The sequence below is a fragment of the Erpetoichthys calabaricus genome, chromosome 13 (genome assembly GCF_900747795.2).
Source record: "Erpetoichthys calabaricus chromosome 13, fErpCal1.3, whole genome shotgun sequence".
In the NCBI taxonomy this organism is placed as follows: domain Eukaryota; kingdom Metazoa; phylum Chordata; class Cladistia; order Polypteriformes; family Polypteridae; genus Erpetoichthys; species Erpetoichthys calabaricus.
The window spans coordinates 5140949-5163751 of NC_041406.2; the positions used below are offsets into that span (position 1 = coordinate 5140949).

The 22803-nt window shown below is 41.7% G+C and overlaps 1 protein-coding gene across 1 annotated transcript in view; it reads right to left on the reverse strand.

Annotated features, from left to right (window-relative positions):
• LOC114663947 (copine-4) overlaps positions 1-22803 on the reverse strand; it is a 391714-nt gene that overhangs the window by 77224 nt on the left and 291687 nt on the right. Inside the window, exon 8 of the mRNA XM_028817904.2 lies at positions 14255-14341. Coding sequence (XP_028673737.1) covers positions 14255-14341 — 87 coding nt within the window. The remainder of the gene's footprint in view (positions 1-14254; positions 14342-22803) is intronic.

The window sequence follows — 22803 nt, forward strand, 5'->3', positions numbered from 1 at the left end:
TATTGCATTTGAAGACTTTTCTGAAAACTTCTTATTTTTGTCATTATGGGTTATTGAGGGTAGATTGGTGGTCCAAATGGCAAATGTATTTATTTAACATTTACTCTACAGCACAGTAAAATGTGTAGAAAGTGAAAGGGCTCAATATTTTCTGAATCCTATGTGTGTGTGTGTTGTGATAAAGGCGCTATATGGCGCCCGACCCGGCACAGACTCACTCGGAGGTGCGTGTAAAAACACACAAGACTTTTATTTTTCTTCAGCTGGAGGGCACGTCTTCCCCGTTAACACCCCTGCCACAACAGCACTTAATTTAAATCACAATCCTCTCCACCTTGGCACCACCACTCCTCCCAGGCAACCTCGTCCTCTTCCTCCCGATTCTGGCCACTGAGTGGTGGTTGCTGGTTCCTTTTATGGCCCACCCAGAAGTGCTCTGGGTGCTTGATCACCTGTTTCCAATTGCACTCCCGGGTGGGGCTGAAGATTAGTCCAGCTCAGGGACCCATGCCGCACCCCCTGGCGACCACCCCAGACCCCAACAGGGCTGTGGAGAACTCCATTTCCCATGAAGCCTTGCGAGAGACTGAGGCACTGCTCTAACCCAGGGAGGGCGGCCATCCAGCATCCAGGGGGAGGTACTGTACCGTCCAGGGCTGCTCCCCCTGAGTACACATTGAAGGGGCGTCCCGGCTGGGCCTGGGACCCGTCCGTCCGTCACAGTATATATGTATGTATTGTCACACACGTGCGCATGGGAGGCAGCTAAAGGGCTTGAGTGATGGCAGTTCTGAGACAGGCCGGGAGGTGGCAGAGTGCACTGACTCTTTTTCTCTCTTCCCTGTAGACCATTCCCGGGAGATTCCATCTGCCTCTCTTGACGTCACTTCCAGGACCGAGCCAATGGAAGGAGACCTTACTGGCTACGACCCCTGTGATGTCACGTCTGGGCAGGAACAAATGGCTAAACAACATGGGCCCGATACTTATGACCTCACTTCCTGTCTTCCCCTTTCCCCTATTTGTCAGTCTTGTTTTGGACTCAGTTGTATGCACATCAGTGCCGTGTATTTTCATAAAGAAAATGACTTTGCAGCCAGGATACCAGAATATACGGGTGGCTGCCCCAAACCTTTATCAGAGTATGTCTCATTATTGCGACAGTACGTATTGTGCCAGGGATGCCTGGACGGTCCATGAGAGGGACGATACCTTCCCTGGGCCACGAGAGTGGGCAGCCGCCCTGTTCTGCTTGGGGGCCACTGGAATGGAGCTGGGAAGCTCATCCCTATGGGAGGACGTGGCCACCCTGGAACCCTGGATGGCAGCACTTCCACCACACTAGGAAGTGCTGCCAGAAGAAATCCCAGGGGCACCCGGAGTGTTTCTGGGTGCTCATCTGACACTTCTGCCATTCCAGGAAGTGTCGTCAGAAGGAGCACCTGGAGCCCATCCGGGTTATTATAAAAGGGGCCGCCTCCCTCCAGTAGACGAGCCGGAGTTGGGAGGAAGGAGACGGAGCTTATGAGGAGGGGAGTGGAGGTCATATAGAAAGAGAGAAAGAAAGAAAGAAAGAAAGAAAGAAAGAAAGAAAGAAAGAAAGAAAGAAAGAAAGAAAGAAAGAAAGAAAGAAAGAAAGAAAGAAAGAAAGAAAGAAAGAAAGAAAGAAAGAAAGAAGAGTTGTTGGTAACAAGGCATTGTGTGGACATGTGTGTTTTGGACATCCTGGTGTCTGTCTGTCTGTGTCTGGGGGCTGTCTTTCCACAGTGTGTATATATATATATATATATAGTGTGGCAGGCGGCCAGAATCCTTACCCGGCTGGGACGCCCCGAGTGTGGAAGGACCGGGTAAAGTATTTTCAGTTTCTCCCCCAGGCTGACAGAGGGCAGCCCCCTTGATTTCCAGTGGGGCCACAGGTCATCAGCATGGGAGCTCAACCCTGCTGGAGCCCGTGGTCACCGTCAGGGGGTGCGTGGAGATTTTCAGGGCCCTATTTGGCCACACTTCTGCCACACCCAGAAGTGTGGCCGGAAAAAGCTTGTCAGGCACCTGGAAGGTGCCCTATAAAAAGGAGCCAGTCCCCACCATTCTTTGGTCAGAGTCGGGAGGAAGAGGATAAAGCCTGAGGAGGAGTGGAGGCAGTAGGACTGGCGGCAAGACAGGACAGCGTTGGTGCTTTACTGTGTTTTACCCTGTGAGCATTGAATACTGTCATAAAGTCTCTTTTATTATTTAGGTCTGCGTATGCTGGGTTCATGTCCAAATGTCTGTTATCTACAGTTAGGTCCATAAATATTTGGACAGAGACAACTGTTTTCTAATTTTGGTTCTGTACATCACCACAATGAATTTGAAATGAAACAACTCAGATGCAGTTGAAGTGCAGACTTTCAGCTTTAATTCAGTGGGGTGAACAAAACGATTACATAAAAATGTGAGGCCACTAAAGCCTTTTCTGAACACAATCCCTTCATTTCAGGGGCTCAAAAGTAATTGGACAAATTAAATAACTGGAAATCAAATGTTCATTTCTAATACTTGGTTGAAAACCCTTTGCTGGCAATGACAGCCTGAAGTCTTGAACTCCTGGACGTCACCAGATGTTGGGTTTCCTCCTTTTGAATGCTCTGCCAGGCCTTTACTGCAGCGGCTTTCAGTTGCTGTTTGTTTGTGGGCCTTTCTGTCTGAAGTTTAGTCTTCGACAAGTGAAATGTCTGCTCAGTTGGGTTAAGATCAGGTGACTGACTTGGCCATTTAAGAATTTTCCACTTCTTTGCTTTAATAAACTCCTGGGTTGCTTTGGCTGTTTGTTTTGGGTCATTGTCCATCTGTATCATGCATCACTTTGACTGCTGTATTTAGCTGGATTTGAGCAGACAGTATGTCTCTGAACACCTCAGAATTCATTCGGCTGCTTCTGTCCTGTGTCACATCATCAATAAACACTAGTGTCCCAGTGCCACTGGCAGCCATGCACGCCCAAGCCATCACACTGCCTCCCTCCACCGTGTTTTACAGATGATGTGCTATGCTTTGGATAATGAGCTGTTCCACGCCTTCTCCATACTTTTTTCTTGCCATCATTCTGGTAGAGGTTGATCTTGGTTTCATCTGTCCAAAGAATGTTTTTCCAGAACTGCGCTGGCTTTTTTAGATGTTCTTTAGCAAAGTCCAATCTCACCTTTCTATTCTTGAGGCTTATGAGTGGCTTGTACCTTGCAGTGCACCCTCTGGATTTACTTTCATGCAGTCTTCTCTTTATGGTAGACTTGGATATCGATACGCCCGCCTACCCCCTGGAGAGTGTTGTTCACTTGGTTGGCTGTTGTGAAGGGGTTTCTCTTCACCATGGAAATGATTCTGTGATCATCCACCACTGTTGTCTTCCGTGGACGTCCAGGTCTTTTTGCGTTGCTGAGTTCACCAGTGCTTGCTTTCTTTCTCAGGATGGACCAAACTGTAGATTTTGCCACTCGTAATATTGGAGCAATTTCTCAGATGGGTTTTTTCTGTTTTCGCAGCTTAAGGATGGCTTCTTTCACCTGCATGGAGAGCTCCTTTGACCGCATTTTGTCTGTTCACAGCAAAATCTTCCACATGCAAGCACCACACCTCAAATCAACTCCAGGCCTTTTATCTGCTTCATTGATAAGGACATCACGACGGACTTGACCACACCTGCCCATGAAATAGCCTTTGAGTCAATTGTCCAATTACTTTTGAGCCCCTGAAATGAAGGGATTGTGTTCATAAAATGCTTTAGTTGCCTCCCATTTTTATGTAATCGTTTTGTTCACCCCACTGAATTAAAGCTGAAAGTCTGCACTTCAACTGCATCTGAGTTGTTTCATTTCAAATTCATTGTGGTAATGTACAGAACCAAAATGAGAAAAAAGTTGTCTCTGTCCAAATATTTATGGACCTAACTGTATATCTCTCTATTATATAATAAAAGTCCTGCAACGAGACAAGACTTTTCCAAGTCCCGTGAGATGAGACTTTGGCCATGAACTTTTTTAAAGTCCCGCCCTCCTCTCAACCATATTTAACCACGCCCACAGTCTTCTCACCTCTCATTGGTGTGAATGCTTTTGTCAGTCACACTTCCTGCTCTCTCAGCTCTTATAAATTTTAACGTTTTCCTCACTTTAAGTTCCCAATTAAAGAAGACGTATTATGTCCAAATCTTATTGAAGAATTTCATCCCGAGGGGTAATCAACAGAAGAAATGAGTACACGTGCAATCCTAGCACCGAGAAACGATGAAGTCAAACGAATTGTCGATTGGTTACACGTCAAATTGGTTAAATGCGTATCAATAGACTCTGCTGAAACAGTTGGTGGTGATGGTGCAGAAGATGAAAACATCGACTTACAGCATCACGAAGAATATCTACAACCGTTAACACCGTCTGGTCTTCCACCACATGAATTACTGTAGAAAGAAGGACGTATCCCAAGAAAGGTAATGTAGTCCATCTTCAGGGGATAACATTACACACCAAAGGAGATCGCGATATGCCATTCGTATTAAAACATTTACAGTTTCCCGTTAGAAGAACTTTTGCGAGGATAATTAACAAATCACAGAGACAAACATGTGAAAAGTCGGTTTATGTATTAGAGAGAAAGAAACGAAATTCACTCACGGGCAGTTATACGTTGCGTTGTCATGATGTAAGTCCAAACACAGAATCAAAATTCAATGCGATATTGATGAAAACTTAATTGAAAAAATTGTTTTTACTGAAGTTTTACAGTAAAAGTGTAAGTTTTAAAAGTATTTGCGTGTTAATTTTAAAGCCAAACAGAACAAAATCGTATAATGCAACGAAAAACTCTAACGCAACATGAAACATAATTATTATGTTTTACAATTTTTTAATATGGTTAATTACTTGTTGTAATGTAAAACAGTTAGCTCTATTATACATATGTAACAATTCTCATGAAAATAAAAATCTGTTTAAATTGTACATCTGCAACCCCATACACGAGCAGCAGAACCGCAAAGAGGCTAGCATGTAGTGCCTGCCTGGGGGTTGGCGAGCGAAGCAAGCAGGGGGCAAAGTCCCCTAGGGCACATAAAAATAATCACCATAGACCTCAGTGTGGCGGCACGGTGGCGCAGTGGGTAGCGCTGCTGCCTCGCAGTTGGGAGACCTGGGGACCCGGGTTCGCTTCCCGGGTCCTCCCTGCGTGGAGTTTGCATGTTCTCCCCGTGTCTGCGTGGGTTTCCTCCGGGCGCTCCGGTTTCCTCCCACAGTCCATAGACATGCAGGTTAGGTGGATTGGCGATTCTAAATTGGCCCTAGTGTGTGCTTGGTGTGTGGGTGTGTTTGTGTGTGTCCTGTGGTGGGATGGCACCCTGCCCTGGATTGGTTCCTGCCTTGTGCCCTGTGTTGGCTGGGATTGGCTCCAGCAGACCCCCGTGACCCTGTGTTCAGATTCAGCGGGTTGGAAAATGGATGGATGGATGGACCTCAGTGTTAACATCTGCAGTGTACCACAAAATGCATTTGTCTCTGTTATATGCCATGTGGTATGGGATTCAGTAAAGCAGTGTTAATGTTTGTGAAGCATCTTCTGATTATATGACAAATGGAAAACATTCATCCATTCATTATCCAACCCACTATATCCTAACTACAAGGTCACGGGGGTCTGCTGGAGCCAATCCCAGCCAACGCAGGGTGCAAGGCAGGAAACAAACCCTGGGCAGGGTACCAGCCCACCATAGGGCACACACACACCAAGCACACACTAGGGACAATTTAGGATCATCAATACACCTAACCTGCATGTCTTTGGACTGTTGGAGGAAACCCACGAGGAGAACATGCAAACTCCACACAGGGAGGACCCGGGAAGCGAACCCAGGTCTCCTTACTGCGAGGCAGCAGTGCTACCCACTGCGCCACCGTGCCATCCTGGAAAACATTTTATTACTAAAAATGTTTGTGAGGCACCATGTTTTAAAATGGCAAAGACATGGTGACCGGGCAGACACACAGACACCTTTATCCTTTCGTTAGGGTGATTCTAATGGGTGGGACCCAAGTTATGATGTATTAGTGCCTTAATCATGAAGCAAACGAAATAAAGATCACAGCATTCCCAGATAAATGTACGAACGAGTGAGACCTGACACTCCTTTTGACTTATTTTTGAATGAACAGGATGACCGTGATATCAGGGAAGGTCATTTCCAGCAAGATGGGGCAGCTCACAGCAGATCAGATGTCAGCTCACAGCATGGCCCAAATTGGTTGTCTTGGCAAATGGGTAATTTTAATGGGACTACGGACCACCTCGTTTCCCGGATTATTCATCTCCAGATTTCTTTCTCTGGGGTGCACTGAAAGGAAAAGCGTACAAGAACAAGCTTCGTACACAGGAACAGTTACAGCGAAACATTGAACACGATATTGCTGCCATCATCCATACAAGGCATGCGGATTCCCCTTTGCCAATATGGATCGTCGTGTCGATCTGTGTTGGCAAGAAGAAGGCGACCATTTCCAACACGGAATGTGATTGGATCATTTACACACCTATCAAGGTATACACTGCGTTTATTTCATTTCTATCACTTCATTATTACGTGAGTAAACACACCATAACTTCTCCCTCTATTCGATTATGTTATATAAGCCGTCCCACGCGGCTTCACCCGCACAGAAGTGAAGCAGAACAGTGAGGTGGGGCTCCCCACTCCTGACATCATGCCTCCCCCTCTGTCTCGGATTAGAGCGAAGTATGATTCTTAGCGCGATGAGAGAAGTCACAAAATCAACCAGAATGTTCAAGCAAATTCTAGAAAAAACCCGATCTAAATCCATTAAGAAGTCCTCTCGTTCGCTAGCTAAGCGGAAATAAGATACACACCCCAAGGCTGGCGCGTGAGTTAGGAAGGCCCAGCCCCCTCTCCTTAGCCCACTGCGTGTCTTTCGGATTACCACAAATAAATCGGTATCACAAGCGAACTATAATACATAGCGCAATGAGAGAAGTCGCAAAATCAACCGGAATGTTCAAGAAAATTCTAGAAAAAAATGATCTAAATTCATTAAGTAGTTCTCTCGTGAAAAGCGGACAGACAGACAGACAAGACATTGGATTTTATATATTATACTAGCAAAATATCCGCGCTTCGCAGCAGAGAAGTAGTGTGTTAAAGAGGTTATGTAAACATATATCTATATATACATATATATATACATATACACATCCACACACACATATATATATATATATATATATATATATATATATATATACACACACACACCCATATCAACATATATATACACATACATATACACACACATATACATATACACATACATACATAGTGCGTTGTAACACGGGCTGTGATTGTTACATGGGAGGGAGACGACAAATCACAGCTTCCCGCTTTCTAATCGGGCCTGTGATTGGTGCTTTGACTGATGCCCAGATCCCACAGTATGTCCCCTTAGGAGAGGCGTTAGGCGAGTGTAATTGAATAGCGGTGCTGCAAGTTTAGCTTCACACCTGTTTTTAAGGCTTATTGACTGAAAGGGGCTTTCATGAAAAAACTTAGGGCTTTGCTACAGGATACACCCTCCACAAGTTAAGGAAGTAAAAATAAAGGTAAATATTTCTGTTTTATTTAAACCTTTTAAGTTTGTATGTGGGCGGTATGGTGGCGCAGTGAAAGGTGCCAGTTAGGAGACCCAGGTTCGCTTCCCTGCGTGGAGTTTGAATGTTCTCCCCGTGTCTGTCTGGGTTTCCTCCGGGTACTCCGGTTTCCTCCCACAGTCCAAAGACATGCAGGTTAGGTGCATTGGCGATTCTAAATTGTCCCTGGTGTGTGGGTGTGTGCGCCCTGCGGTGGGCTGGCACCTTGCCCGGGGTTTGTTTCCTGCCTTGTGCCCTGTGTTGTCAGGGATTGGCTCCTGTATTTAGGATATAGCGGGTTGGATAATGGATGGATGGACATTTGTATGCATAGCCCCATTTGCCCGTTTTCGTTTTTTTTCTTTCTTCAGTAATATTTCAGCAAACCCGGAGCTTGTCAGTTCCACTGTGTGACCCTGAGGAAGTCACTTCACCTGCCTGTGCTGCAAAAAACAAAAGTAATGTAACAAATTGTACCTCAGATGTTGCAAGTTGCTGGAATAAAGGCATAAGTCAAATAGATAAATATGTATTATACACATAGGAATTATTCATTTCTTTTCAGTTAAGTCATCTGCAGCAAACCTTTATAAATGAGGGTTTCTCCTTTTTAGATAGTGCAAACTGTTTCTTCTTCATTGAGGTTTTCTCTTGGAGAGCTTTTTTCATTTCATTGAAAATTAAAGCAGCAGCTGCCAAAATATGTAGCTTTCTTATAAATTTTTCAACATTGTGTAAAATAACTTTATAAAGTAACATAAAAGGTTTAAATACTGGTTATCCTTTTACACTAAAATATTACTAAAGAGATACAAAAAAAGTAAAATGCATATGTTGTTTTTCTTTAAGGAGATTAAATATTACTGAAAAAAAAAAACTAAAGCAGCCAAATGGGGCTATGCATACGAACTTAAAAGGTTTAAATAAAACAGAAATATATATTTTATTTTTACTTCCTTAACTTGTGGAGGGTGTATCCTGTAGCAAAGCCCTAACTTTTTTCGTGAAAGCCCGTTTCAGTCAATAAGCCTTAAAAACAGGTGTAAAGATATTGACAATAAGCTACGCAAACCCACCAAGACATGGAATCGTTTAAATCAAGGCGCGAGTCGAAAAACACCATCCCATACTATTAGTTAACGATTAAGACATGTCTATATGTATTTTAAGCATACAATACAACTGATAATATGTTGCGCTTATTTATCTGAAATCCAACGTGGTTTGTGCCCTTCAGAATGAAAACAGTTTGCATTTACCTTTTTAATAAAAGGCGAGCTTTTAAGCCTGAGAAATCACCCCGTAAATGCACACGTTTAATTGCACATGTGTTAATATGTATGCTTACACAGTATTAAAAAACACTCAACAATTAACGTCATTTACCTTCGTTCCCGCGTTTGACTCGTGCTGTAAATCTCTTCCTTGTTTTCAGTTCACGTGATTACGTAGGAGGCGTGATGACGCGATACGTGACTCTGCCTCCTCCATTACAGTATATGGACAAAAAACAGGTTCCAGTTATGACCATTACGCATAGAATTTCGAAATGAAACCTGCCTAACTTTTGTAAGTAAGCTGTAAGAAATGAGCCTGACAAATTTCAGCCTTCCACCTACACGGGAAGTTGGAGAATTAGTGATGAGTGAGTCAGTCAGTGAGGGTTTTGCCTTTTATTAGTATAGATTATATTATATTATATTATATTATCCATCCATCCATCATCCAACCCGCTATATCCTAACTACAGGGTCACGGGGATCCGCTGGAGCCAATCCCAGCCAACACAGGGCACAAGGCAGGAAAGAAATCCCGGGCAGGGTGCCAGCCCACCACAGATATTATATTATATTATATTATATTATATTATATTATATTATATTATATTATATTGTAAATTGTGTTTTTTAAACACTTTATGATTTTTCTTGCTGTGAAAAGCACAAAACAATGGCTGTGACATGTATGCGATTGTTACTGGGGATGCATCATGCAGTACAAACAACACACTTTAGAACTGGACAATTTTATAGCATAAATTAATTAAGATATAAAAAGTAAATATCATTTTCCTTTCAATTGACTTTTTTCAATCTACATTATGAAATATATCTGAAGTCCTTGCAAAGGGCACCATTCCCTCGTACCTAATGAAGACGCACGTCCCAGAAGGGAGACGCCACCGTGCTCAAGGCAATTAATCCCAGGCTAAGCGGCCTTCACCTGCTATGCGCATTCTTTATTGTTTTCTGACAACGAGTTAATTATGTGACGCGTTTGTGGCTCTCGGTGGTGGCAGAACAATCTCATTAGCTGGGTGTCAGCGTCCTTAAAGAAGTAAACTTGCAGCGGCTCTCTTGTATAAGCCATCTTTAAGGTCGCTGAATGGCTTTTACTGAAATTCTCACCCCGTGACTTATGACCCTAGTATAGACATTACAACTTAGATGTATTTAAAAAGTCTGAGTTAGCGTAAGAGGCTCTAATTAGAGGTGTTCATAAGAAATATAATGATGTAGAACAACATAATAAATAACAATAGTGTTGCTAGATATTTAAAATGTGAAAAGGTGTGCTTCAATCTAAATGTTTAAAGACTAAATATTCTTGGTTGTAAGATTAAAAACAATCACAAATAACATCACATTGGTAATTGTTCAGGTCAGGTCAAGTTAGGTTGGGGAGCCTGCACTGGTACAGCGCGTTGGTGCACCCACCACATGACAAACATGCTGGCAACCCCCCCAGGCACACAGGGGGTCCAGTGCCACCCTCCAGAAATGACCCTCTATCTGCCGCAGCCAGGTGTTACGTGGGAGTCCCCTTGGCCTGGTTTACCTGCTCGGGCCCTCAACAATGAAGATCCTGTGAGGTGATCGCCCTCGGGAAATCGCGCCACATGGCCGCAGTGTCGTAACTGACGCTCCCTCACAGTTAGAACATTAGAACAATCGAGACGAGGACAGGCCACTCAGCCCAACAAAGCTCGCCAGTCCTGTCCACTTATTTCTTCCAAAAACACATCAAGTTGAGTTTTGAAAGTCCCTAAAGGTCTACTGTCTACCACACAACTTGGTCGCTTATTCCAAGTGTCTATTACTCTTTGTGTAAAAGAAAAACTTCCTAATGTTTGTGTGAAATTTCCCCTTCACAAGTTTCCAACTGTGTCCCCGTGTTCTTGATGAACTCATTTTAAAGTCACCGTCTCGATCCACTGGACTGATTCCCTTCATAATGTTAAACACGTCACTCAGGTCTCCTCTTCATCTCCTGTAATGGCTCAGCTCTTTTAATCTTTCCTCATAACTCATCCCCTGTAGCCCTGGACTCAGCCGAGTCGCTCTTCTCTGGACTTTCTCTTGTGCTGCTATGTCTGTTGGGCCAAAAATTGCACACAGGACTCCAGTTGAGGCCTCAACAGTGTGTTATAAAGCTTGAGCAGAACCTCCTGTGACTTGTACTCCACACATCAAGGCGCTATATAACCTGACATTCTGTTAGCCTCCTTAATGGCTTCTCAACACTGTCTGGCAGTCGATAGCTTAGAGTCCACTACGACTCCTAAGTCCTTCTCATAAGGTGGACTTTCGATTTTCAGACCTCCAATTGTGAATTAAAACCTAACAAGATGTCAACCTAATGCAAGTGTTAGGCTCAGCTCTTTTATCTTTCCTCATAACTCATCCACTGTTGGCCTGAATCAGCCTAGTTGCTCTTCTCTGGACTTTCTATAGTGCTGCTATGTCTTTTGTGAAGACCCAAACTGCACCCAGGACTCCAGGTGAGGCCTCACCTGTGTGTTATAAAGCTTGAGCAGAACCTCCTGTGACTTGTGCTCCACACATCAAGGTGCTATATAACCTGACATTCTGTTAGTGTTCTTAATGGCTTCTCAACACTGTCTGGCAGTCGATAGCTTAGAGTCCACTACGACTCCTAAATCCTACTCATAAGGTGGACTCTCGATTATCTGACCACCCATAATGTGCCTCATTTGTGACTCCATGAGCAACACAAAGTCAAACCAGCGGTGCCCAAGGACCCTCTGAAGAGACACACATGAAGGAGTCCAGTCTTCATCTCAGGTCACTGGATAGTGTCCATGTCTTGCAAACAGGGAGCACCAGGACTCTAAAGACTTGGACCTTCGTCCTTTTTTAGATATCAGGAGTGCCACACACCCCTTTCCAGTGACCTCATGCTCTCCCAGTCCGTCTACTGACTTCATAGGAAGAGTCACCAGAGTCCCATGAATGTCACCGCTGAGGTAAGTAAACCTCTCAATGACGACGTCGACATTCTCTCCGCAGACAGACACACTGATGATGGCCGTGACTAAGAGGTCACTAAAGGCCTGGCTCTTGTTTTTTATCAGGACCCTCACAAGCCCAGACACTCAGACCCCTCATTCAGTCTCTCGAGAGCCCCGATCAGAGCCTCCATTGACTCTGCGAAGATCACAGCATCGTCAGTAAAGTGAACATCAGTGAGTCTCCATCCACCAACAGATGCCCCCTAAACGCTGGACCCCACGACTCTGTCGTAATTTTTGACCTTGTAATAATCTTATATGATACCCCACATGCCTATCTTAGAAATGTGTCATTCTGAACCTTCTGAGTGTGACTCTTAAAAGGTCAGGACCACCGGTAAAAAGTCAGAAATCAAAAATATAATCATATTCACAATCAGCAACCTCAAAATTGAGTTTATGGTGTTCTCTAATCAGAGGGTTTGAAGATTTGAATGCCATCAATGTGACTCTTTGACAAAAACCGAAGCCTTCAACCCTTTGGCATCTGCCGGGTGAGCTCATCAGCGAGTCCTGCCCGCCATGACCAGGCTCGGCCCTGCCTTTGCTGTCACTTTCTGTGCGCTTCTGCCTTTCTGCTGTTTCTCCAGGTAATTAGAGGACCTGCAGGAGAGAATGTCAGCGGCGGCTGGAGCCCACATTTTTAAATTGAATGAGTCCATGATGTGATACATCCAGAAATATAAGGAAGCCGTCCGGAAATCTTTTCAAGTCTGATGTGCTTCAGATTCTGAAGTGCAGTGTGTGATGTGCACATTGTCAAGGTGGAAGGATTTTGATATTCACTTCTTAAAAAAAAAAAAAAGACTGTGCAGGCAAATATTGTTAGGCTGGCGGTGACAACGGCGCACCCTTTGTGACAATGACAGCCAAATGCAGCAGAAAGTCAACTGAAAAGGGACACTTTGACAGAAATGATGGAATTAAGACCCCATCATGTGAAGAAGCCCGAGGATCACGGCAGTCCGTGGCCCACGAGTCGGGCATCTGCTCTCCTCTATGGCGCTCATCTCCTGAGTGACGGGGAGCTGACACTCAAGCATCATATGGGGACTGGGGATCTTAGGATGGCACACCCTGACAATGTGAATTTATTATACTAAATAGGACACTTTGAATGCAATACAGTAGAAACTATTATATAGTGCCATTGATTTCTATTTGTCTATTAGCATACATACATCCATCCATCCATTATCCAACCCACTATATCCTAACTACAGGGTCACGGGGGTCTGCTGGAGCCAATCCCAGCCAACACAGGGCGCAAGGCAGGAGACAAACCCCGGGCAGGGTGCCAACTCACCACAGGGCACACACCCACACACCTAGCACACACTAGGGACAATTTAGAATCGCCAATGCACCTAACCTGCATGTCTTTGGACTGTGGGAGGAAACCCACGCAGACACGGGGAGAACATGCAAACTCCACGGAGAGAGGACCCGGGAAGTGAACCTCAGGTCTCCTAAGTGCAAGGCAGCAGCGCTACCCACTGCGCCACTGTGCTGCCTATTAGCATACAGACAATTTGAAATAAATGTACTTTAAAAATGACATCTATGTTCTGCAATATTGAATGTCTCATGGCAAAATGTAAATGGAAAACACTGAAAGTATGTTACAGACTGGTGCCACTTAATATGACTGTCACTCTAAAGAAAAGTCTGCTTCAAAGCAAAAAAAAAAAAAAAGCTTAAGGGCTCTGGCTGAAGCAGCTGTTGGCACTGTGTTCTAGAAACTTCTCTATTGTGCCCTCTGCAGAATGGCACACTCACATCCTATCCACTGTTGATGTTTTTTTTTACTCTTGTTTTACTTTATTTGGAGTCAGGGATGTGCAACATACTGTGTTCTGTGTCAGTTCTCTTCTCTAACAATCGCCTTTCTTATCTAAGTATGATACAGTACATTTATACTAAATTATTATATAGTGCCTTTCCTATCTATCTATCTATCTATCTATAGATAGATAGTGCCTTTTATATCTGTCTATTATATACAGTAGTTTCTCATCTCATAATTTTAATCTGCTTTTTCTGGTGGAGGTCATGGTGTTATATACAGTAGCTCCTTTCATGTCACTTTAGCATGTAAACCTGTCATGCATGCTTAAAACATGCTCAAAAGAAATAGAACTTTATTTGGATTTTTACTGAAGCTCTTTAAATAAATAAATACATAAATAGATAGATAAATAAATATACATACACACAGATACTATGGTCTGAACACACACTAGAATGACTAATAGTATAAGAAAATATTGCAAATACCTTGCACTGATTTAGAATTACGATTCCTGAATTCTTGTAATTCTTTTTCTTCACTCTGTATTTTGGATTTATGCATTCCCATTGTACCTGCAGCAAATGAAATCCACAAAAACAAAACACAAATTGACTGGTTAAGGAACTTAACACATGCAGTTTGTGACGTCTGATGAGACAGACAGGAGTCAAATACAAAAAAACCCGCAAAACACACAGAAAAAAAGTCATTGAGTGTTTGTTGGCATTCGGGGGCCTGAAACTAATAACTAACTGGCACAGATAGATAGATAGATAGATAGATAGATAGATAGATAGATAGATAGATAGATAGATAGATAGATAGATAGATAGATAGATAGATAGATAGATAAAGGCACTATATAATAGATAGATAGATAGATAGATAGATAGATAGATAGATAGATAGATAGATAGATAGATAGATAGATAGATAGATAGATAGATAGATATGAAAGGCATTATATAATTGATAGATAGATAGATAGATAGATAGATAGATAGATAGATAGATAGATAGATAGATAGATAGATAGATATGAAAGGCACTATATAATAGATAGATAGATAGATAGATAGATAGATAGATAGATAGATAGATAGATAGATAGATAGATAGATAGATATGAAAGGCACTATATAATAGATAGATAGATAGATAGATAGATAGATAGATAGATAGATAGATAGATATGAAAGGCACTATAGATAGATAGATAGATAGATAGATAGATAGATAGATAGATAGATAGATAGATAGATAGATAGATAGATATTTTTTTATTTTTAAATAACAACTTTATTAAATTCAGTATGAAATACATTAAAAACACAAAATCTAACCACGGGTACAAAAACTATAATAAAATCACATTTTGAAACTCTAAATACTCCCAGTCCATCCCTTTATTTCATAAATACCCACCCAAACCCTCGCCCCTTCATCCAGCCCTTCCATTCCCACAATTCCACTCATTTATTACAAAAACTATATAGATTTCTGCTCATACATATTCTATTAATAATCAAATTATAACTAGAATACAAAGTGCAGTTCATCATTGTCATAATTACACAATACATTATTTACACACCACTTTTCCTTAAACTGTGAAAGATTTCTAGTAGATTTATAAAAATTCAGATCTACTTCTATTCTACTTTTACAAGTCATTTTAAATAATACTGAGGGGTCTGTGTTGCCTGCTCCCTTAACTTTATTTTTCCGGGTTTTCCATATTCCCAGTTTCACCTGTCCTAAAATAAAGTTAACCAGGTTAACATTTGTATTTGTTTTTTTTGAGCTCTTTACCCCAAACACAAACACCATCCTATTATAACAGACCCCCAGACCCTCAATCAGCTGCTTTATCATTTTAAAAAAAGCCCCCAATCTTTCACAAAACATAAAACAGTGACATACAGTCTCCCTTAACCCACAGAAAGGGCAGGTATCTAAAACCCCTGGACAAATAACTGATAAAAAGGAGTTCACAGCAACTATACAATGCAATATCCTCCACTGTAAATCCCCTACCCTACTGGTCAATGGTGGTCTATATAGCGCTCTCCAGGCTGGCAGTGTTCCTTCAGGAATGACAATCTTCGTCCTCCAGGGTGTGTCGGCCTTCACTGCTTTCAGTTGATCCTGATTCTTTATTTTTACGCAGATCCTGTAGAGCTGTTTTCCTTTGATGGTGTGCAAGGGCAAGTCTCTCAGATCTTTTATCGAAAGTAATCTGTTGGTGTTACTATTGTCCCAATCTCCTACTGGAGACACCACAAGTGTAGTGAAAGTCTGATCTTCGGGTGGCTTCAGCTGGTCTTTAAAGGTGGTCTGCAGGAGTGTCCTTACTTCACTTCCTAGAGATGCTTTAACTTGTTTTAGGAAATTCCCCACAAGCCGCACTGAGTGCACTTCTGTTTCTGCTGCTACCGTTTCTGGACTTTTCCAATTAAAATCATCCCAGGTGATTAAATGTTTTAATTGTGTAATGTTATTTCTACAGAGACTATGAATAAAGCTTGCAGACTGTCCTATTGTGGTGCAGATATTTGGATTAAATACAATGGGCTCTTCTAGAATCCAAAACAATGATAGGTCATCACAGTCTCTTTGAATTGATAAAAATTGCCAAGCTTTAAAAAGACTCTTGTAAAAGTCTGGTACTTGTAAGGTCTCAGGTTTCTCAAGATGACACCATATTAAGCTTTTGCCCAATCCCATTTGTCCCACATGGTTAAAAAAAAGCAGTGCTAGATTCATCCAGGGCTCGGGCGTTATGGAGTATAACAGTTTTTGCACTGTCTGAAGGCGGAAGGCAATAATTCTACTTTCAATGTCCATAATCCCCTGCCCACCTTCATCAAGTGGCAAGTATAATAAGCCCCTCCTCAACCAGTGAAGACCATCCCAAAAAAAATTAACAACAGTTTTTTGAATCTCTTGAATAATCTGTGGTGGAGGCTCCAGACAGATACACCGGTGCCACAGACTTGAAGTCACCAGATTGTTAATTACTAACATCCGACCTCTGTACGACATTTGGGATCGTATCCATTTCCATCTGGCCAACCGAGCTACCACTTTCTCCAAGAGTCCATCCCAGTTCTTCTGGACATAGTGATCATCTCCTAGATGTACTCCCAGGTAGAGAATCCCTCCTGTGCTCCATTGCATCTCTCCTTGTAAACTCGGTGTCTTATATCCAGCCCAGTCTCCAACTAACAAAGCACTGCTTTTACTCCAGTTTACTTTAGCATTGGAAATCAGTTCATATTTCCTTTGACAGTCAGTAAGATTATCAAAGTCTTCTTGATTTGTGATAAAAACAACAATGTCGTCTGCGTAGGCCGTGACCTTTACAGGATTCCCAGTACAGTGAGGAATGGAGAGACCAGTCAGCACTTTTCTCAGGTTCACTAAGAATGGCTCTAAGGCGAGGGCGTACAGCATCCCTGATAACGAACAGCCTTGTCGGACTCCTCTTTGGACGCTGAAAGGCGCACACAAACCACCATTGACCTTAACTATACCAGAAATGTCACAATACAACAGCCGAATGTACTTTATAAATTGTTCCCCAAATCCAAAGGCCTTGAGAGTGTTCCATAGATATGAGTGTCTGACTCTATCAAAGGCTTTTTCTTGGTCAATTGAAATAAATCCTGTTCTAAAATTGAACAGTTTTGCTGCAGCAATAATATCTCTAACTAAAAAAATGTTATTAAAAATGGACCTATCAGGGATGCAGTAGCTCTGGTCAGGATGCACCAGTTTCACTAACACTGTGCGCATTCTATTAGCCAAGGCTTTAGACAGGACTTTATAATCTGCACAAAGTAAAGACACAGGCCTCCAGTTCTTAATATGGCACAAATCACCTTTTTTTGGCAGAAGTGTGATCACTGCCCTTCTACAGCTCTGAGGTAGCACACCTGATTTAACACTGTGTTCGAACACTTCTAACAAATCCTGGCCAATGACATCCCAAAATTCTTTATAAAATTCAATTGGAATGCCATCAATCCCAGGGACTTTTCCATTATGAAGTTCGTTCACTGCTGCCAAGATTTCTGCCATAGTGAGCTCTTTGTTCAGCTCGGTGGCATCTGTTTCAGAAAGCTGTGGTAATTCCTCTAGAAAGGACTGCAAGTCTTCGTCACTACCACCTCCTTCAGCAGAAAACAGATTTTCATAAAACACTCGGACCTCAGTTCTTATCTCACCCAAGTCCTGTGTCTTTTCACCATTAGCTTTACTCACACAGTGTAGAATTTTACTTTGAGAATTCTTTTTTTCCAAACTAAAAAAATATTGTGTTGGTGCATCCATTTGAGTTAACTGCTGGAAGCGAGCCCTTACTAGAGCCCCCTGAGCTTTTGTATCTAGTAAATGTGAGAGCCCCCTCTTTGTTGCTTTGAGACTCTCCGTAAGTGTTTCATCTGAGCCATTCCCTAATAGCTGTTCAATCTGAGATATTCTGCCTTCCAGCTCTGTCATTTCTGACTGTAACAACCGTGTGACATTTCTGGTATATTGCTGACACAAGGATCGAATGTGGTTCTTCCCCAATTCCCACCACTGCTGTAAGCTGTTGAACTCCTTCTTTGAATCCCTCCAACCTCTCCAAAAATAATTAAAAATATCTTTAAATCTCTGATCCTGTAGTAGGAGTACATTAAAATGCCAGTAAGCACTGCGGGGCCTGTAGGTGCTTGATAGAACTGTACAGACCACTAGGCTGTGATCTGAGAAACCAGTGGGGACAATGGAGCATTCCTTAAATAGACCCAAAAAGTGTTTAAGGGTGTAAAATCTATCGAGTCTTGCCATAGAAAGGATCTCACTAGTTATCTTTCCCCATGTGTACTGCCTGCTGCTGTCTCCATGCTTACTCCTCCACACATCCACCAGCCCCGTCTCCCCCACTATCCTCCCCAATTCCCGTGCAGATAGGGGGTGTGGCTCCAAGCTGTTATTTCTGTCCCTCTGAGGGTCAAGGGTACAATTAAAATCCCCACCCAATATCAGCACTTCCTCAGGGTCACACTGACTTAAAACATCTGCTAATACTTTAAAAAAATCAAGTTTTTCATTCCCATTATTTGGAGCATATACATTAAGAAAAGTGAACCAACAGCCATTTACTTTCGTTTTTACTTTCAGTAGCCTCCCTTTCACTACCTCATGCACATTATGATCCTCTGTTCGAAAACTGCTGCCAAACAAGACCGCCACCCCCGCACTGACATTTGTCCCATTACTAAAGAAGCAGTCCCCCTTCCAGTCCCTGCTCCACTCCCACTGGTTTGTCTCGTCTATGTGGGTTTCCTGTAAAAAGGTGACTGTCAGATTTTTCTGATTTAGAAACTCAAAAAGCGTCAGTCTCTTACTTGGATTCCTCCCACCATTAATATTTAAACTTCCCAATTTCAAGTTCGCCATACTGATTAAATGTAAACAGCAACTTAGCACCAAACCAAGTGACCACCACAGATACAACGGCGGAAAATTCCTAAAAATGTTATCCATTACAGTTTTCATTTTTTAGCCTGTTTCCTCAACCTATTCGTGATATTCTTTAATCTCACGAGCTCTTTGATGTTAAACGTTGTGGCCATGGTCTTGTCTTTTCTCAAACTACTCACTGATGATATAAAAAGATTCACATCAGGAAAAAAATCCGCCACGTTCACCCTTCTCCTGCCCTCCGTCGCCTGTAAAAACTGTTTAACGCTCTGGGCGCTGTAACCGCCCCTGCCACTTAAATCTTGGGAGTCCGAGATGGTTGAACAGTCTGACATTTCTCCATCACCCTCCTCCCCTGCGCTCACCACGGCAGGACCGTCATCTACCGTCTCTGCGAGAACTGCAAAAGCCCCCTTAGCATTAAACAGAGGATCAGCAGGATCTCCGCCCTCTACGCCCGATCCCCGACTCGTGTTCATCTGCTTTTTAGTTGTACCACCGTCTTCTAGTCCATGCCTTTTCCGCCCTGGGCGTCTAAACTCGCCGTCTTTCTCAATATCAATATTTCCATCCTCCTCTTCCACATCCACATCTCCCCATGATCTGCCCGGTACTGTTACGGAAATCTCCGTATTCAAACCACTTTCATTCTCATCTGGATTACCTTTTGGGATGTCTTCCTCATCCCCCTGAGGCATTGCCTCCCCCTCGTCTACAATCTCTCGGCTCCCAGCTACTACAGGACGGCTTTGAACTTCACCTTCCGACCTTTCCTGAACTTCATGTTCATTGCCTCGTTTTTCTTTCTCTTTTCGGGACAATGTTTAATCAGATGGAGTTCACTCCCGCACCGTAAACATTTCATTTCATCAGAAGACACAAAGATCACATAATCAAATCCATCAACTTTAAACTTCATTGCAATATTGAGATTCTCGTTAATTCTGTTCAAAACCATGTAAACCTGCCTTCGAAAGGACAGAACATGTTTTAATGCTGGGGATTTACACCCCAATGGAATAAAACGAATTTTAGAAACAAGTCTGCCATGGCGCTCCAGCTCTTTTTCAATTGTTTCATTCTTTATAAACGGCGGCACATTTGAAATAATTACTTTGCGTGCTGGGGTGCCCAGCGGAGTTACCTGAACAAAAGATCCATCAACAACTACACCTCTTTCCACCACTATTGAGACCAGATCTACTGAACTTAAGAATAAAACAATCGAGCCGCTCATTCTGGAAGCCGATTTAATATTTTCACAACCGACCACCTGACCGACTGCTAAAACTGCCGTCTCCAACGGGACAAACTCCTCTAACAGAAGTTTTATTCCGTGGCGGCGGCTCAGGGTTTCTAAATTCGCAGCCATACCGGCTGCAGTGGCCAAAACGCCACTCAGTACAAACAACACTCAAAACCTTTCAATAACAGTTCAAAAGCATGACAGAAATGAAAAAAAGAATGAAAAAAGAGATAAAGTTTAGGGAAAAAAAACACTCACCGCACTCAACGTCCACCAAAGCCACTCGCACCAGAGCAAACACCCAGCATGCACAGCGAAAGCTAGATAGATAGATATGAAAGGCACTATATAATAGATAGATAGATAGATAGATAGATAGATAGATAGATAGATAGATAGATAGATAGATAGATAGATAGATATGAAAGGCACTATATAATAGATAGATAGATAGATAGATAGATAGATAGATAGATAGATAGATAGATAGATAGATAGATAGATAGATATGAAAGGCACTATATAATAGATAGATAGATAGATAGATAGATAGATAGATAGATAGATAGATAGATATAAAAGGCACTATAGATAGATAGATAGATAGATAGATAGATAGATAGATAGATAGATAGATAGATAGATAGATAGATAGATATGAAAGGCACTATATAATAGATAGATAGATAGATAGATAGATAGATAGATAGATAGATATGAAAGGCACTATATAATAGATAGATAGATAGATAGATAGATAGATAGATAGATAGATAGATAGATAGATAGATAGATAGATAGATAGATATGAAAGGAAATATATAATAGATAGATAGATAGATAGATAGATAGATAGATAGATAGATAGATAGATAGATAGATAGATAGATAGATATGAAAGGCACTATATAATAGATAGATAGATAGATAGATAGATAGATAGATAGATAGATAGATAGATAGATATGAAAGGCACTATATAATAGATAGATAGATAGATAGATAGATAGATAGATAGATAGATAGATAGATAGATAGATAGATAGATATGAAAGGCACTATATAATAGATAGATAGATAGATAGATAGATAGATAGATAGATAGATAGATAGATAGATAGATAGATAGATAGATATGAAAGGCACTATATAATAGATAGATAGATAGATAGATAGATAGATAGATAGATAGATAGATAGATATAAAAGGCACTATAGATAGATAGATAGATAGATAGATAGATAGATAGATAGATAGATAGATAGATAGATATGAAAGGCACTATATAATAGATAGATAGATAGATAGATAGATAGATAGATAGATAGATAGATAGATAGATAGATAGATATGAAAGGCACTATATAATAGATAGATAGATAGATAGATAGATAGATAGATAGATAGATAGATAGATAGATAGATAGATAGATATGAAAGGCACTATATAATAGATAGATAGATAGATAGATAGATAGATAGATAGATAGATAGATAGATAGATAGATAGATAGATATGAAAGGCACTGTATAATAGATAGATAGATAGATAGATAGATAGATAGATAGATAGATAGATAGATAGATAGATAGATAGATAGATATGAAAGGCACTATATAATAGATAGATAGATAGATAGATAGATAGATAGATAGATAGATAGATATGAAAGGCACTATATAATAGATAGATAGATAGATAGATAGATAGATAGATAGATAGATAGATAGATAGATAGATAGATAGATAGATAGATAGATATGAAAGGCACTATAGATAGATAGATAGATAGATAGATAGATAGATAGATAGATAGATAGATAGATAGATAGATAGGTCGGTCGGTCGGTCGGTCTTTGGATGTCTCCAAAAGGACACAAATCCAAAATGGACTGAGAACATCCTAGAACCTCCATACTGAACTCAGTCCATCGAGGGCTCCAGCGCTTGCAGCGCCTTCTGTCGCACACTTGAACATTACGCTATGAGTTGATTTTCTGACTTGTTTGTAACATGGAGACCAAAGCTGCTCACAGCCCTCCAGATGAGGTCTCACCGTAGTGAGGTGCGGCACATGAACAGCGACGTGCTCTTCACCTTGGCTTTTACTTATTTTTAAAAGAGGGGTGCTTTGTGCTGGAGATGCAATGCCCCCACTGGTCCTGTTTTAATTGGCTAATCACCGCAGGTGGCTAATTATTGGCTATCAGCTACAACCGGTGAGGTTAATGAGGACAGAAAAGCTTTTAAGTGCGGCAGCAGGTGGAGTGGCGAAGTCACTCATTGTGAAGGTTCTGGGATGCAAATGAAAGGC